This window comes from Hyperolius riggenbachi, chromosome 3 (genome assembly GCF_040937935.1).
Source record: "Hyperolius riggenbachi isolate aHypRig1 chromosome 3, aHypRig1.pri, whole genome shotgun sequence".
NCBI lineage: Eukaryota > Metazoa > Chordata > Amphibia > Anura > Hyperoliidae > Hyperolius > Hyperolius riggenbachi.
This window is the reverse complement of record NC_090648.1, coordinates 19474846-19476508: the sequence shown is the minus strand read 5'-3', so window position 1 is coordinate 19476508 and position 1663 is coordinate 19474846. Positions and strand designations below refer to the sequence as shown.

The following is a 1663-nucleotide window of genomic DNA, read 5'->3' as shown; positions in this document are numbered from 1 at the left end:
GTCCACATCTTTAGGTCCAGAAGTATGGTGATGGGCAAATTCAGGTTTCCAAATTTCAATTATCCGACTTGGAACAAACAAACAAACAAACAAAAAAAATAGGAATGACATCAGGCCCATAATATTTAAATAAAACGTATGCTGTTCCTTTAACACTATCTGCCATTTGAATTTATAAAATAATTTTTCAAAAGGTACAAAAGATGTCTGGATGTTCCAATCAAAGTACAGAAGGTGAATTCTATTTGTCAGCATTTTCATCCCCACTGGCTGGACAAGTGTCAATATTTGCCGGGGTTCTAATGATGTATCTAATGACTGTAATTGGAAATATTCTGATGATTATGCTTGTCTGTGCATCTCCTAAATTACATAACCCAATGTACTTCTTCCTATGTAATCTTGCTTTGCTAGATGTGATCTCCACCTCTTCCACCATCCCAAAGCTACTGATGATTACGCTAACAAAAGACCATAGAATCTCTTTCCAGAGTTGCATAGTTCAGTTATTTTTCTTTGTTTTCTGTACCCTCGTTGACAACTTTGTCTTGACATCGATGGCGTATGACCGGTATTTGGCCATCTGTAAGCCACTGCAGTATTATTTATTAATGGACAAAACGCTCTGTTTTTCCATATCTGCCTCTTGCTGGTTGACTGGAGTTTTGAATTCACTGATGCATTCGATACTTACGTCTATGCTGTCCTTTTGCAATCTTCAAGATATCAACAATTTCTTCTGTGATCTTAGTTCACTCATTTTATTGTCATCCAGTGACACTAAAAGCAGGAAACTTTTAATCTTTTTTGAAGATATTTTCATGGCTCTTCTGCCATTTTTATTAATTATAACATCCTATGTTTTAATAATCACCAACATTTTGAAGATCCGTTCAAAAGATGGACGCCTTAAATCTTTCTCCTGCTGCACCTCCCACCTTGTGACTGTTGTATTATTCTATGGCCCCATCATCATTGTATACCTGAAAGGGGAATCAGAATATCCTACAGAGCAGGACAAGTTGCTGTCTCTGCTCTATCTCGTTGTCGTCCCAATGTTAAATCCTTTTGTGTATGGCTTAAGAAACAGAGACATTGGGGAAGCTTTTGCCATTGTTATGAACAAAATAAATAAAGAAATAAGTTCTAACAATTAATGGAAAATATTGCTGTCCATGATTTGTTGGATGTGAATTTTCCCCAATATTGCATATTCATTTTGGAACACAAAATTATTTAAAAAAAAATATATAGTGGAATTTTTCCCAAGACACACTTTTTCAGGAAAATAATAACTGCCCCTTGTATTTTTGTGGGTATTCTCATGGTCAGATAGTATTTGATCATCAGACAAATGATATTGTTAATGTACTGGAAATATGTCTGGGGTAGTAATTTTCACATTAACAATGCCATTTTTGATATAGATAATTTTTTTTTTTATTGCAAGATATTGTACAAAAACAATACCTTTTCCGCAAACATTTTTACAAAGAAAACATGAAAAATTTAAGAAAAAAGTGAGAAATAATAACACTTATTTTTGATTGAATTTTCACTCAAAAATCAAATTTAACATAATTTTCATGTATGCAAAAAAATATTGGTATTTTTGCTCATCACTGGTCTGGGGTTGAGGGCAATAACAGACTTGTACTGCTAT

At 33.7% G+C, this 1663-nt stretch overlaps 1 protein-coding gene across 1 annotated transcript; it reads left to right on the top strand.

Moving 5' to 3' along the window:
• The first annotated feature begins 203 nt into the window (after positions 1 to 203).
• Positions 204 to 1157, top strand: LOC137561883 (olfactory receptor 5V1-like). The gene has a single exon (XM_068273234.1). The coding sequence runs from the start codon at positions 204 to 206 to the stop codon at positions 1155 to 1157; it is 954 nt and encodes a 317-aa protein (XP_068129335.1).
• The last annotated feature ends 506 nt before the right edge of the window (positions 1158 to 1663 follow it).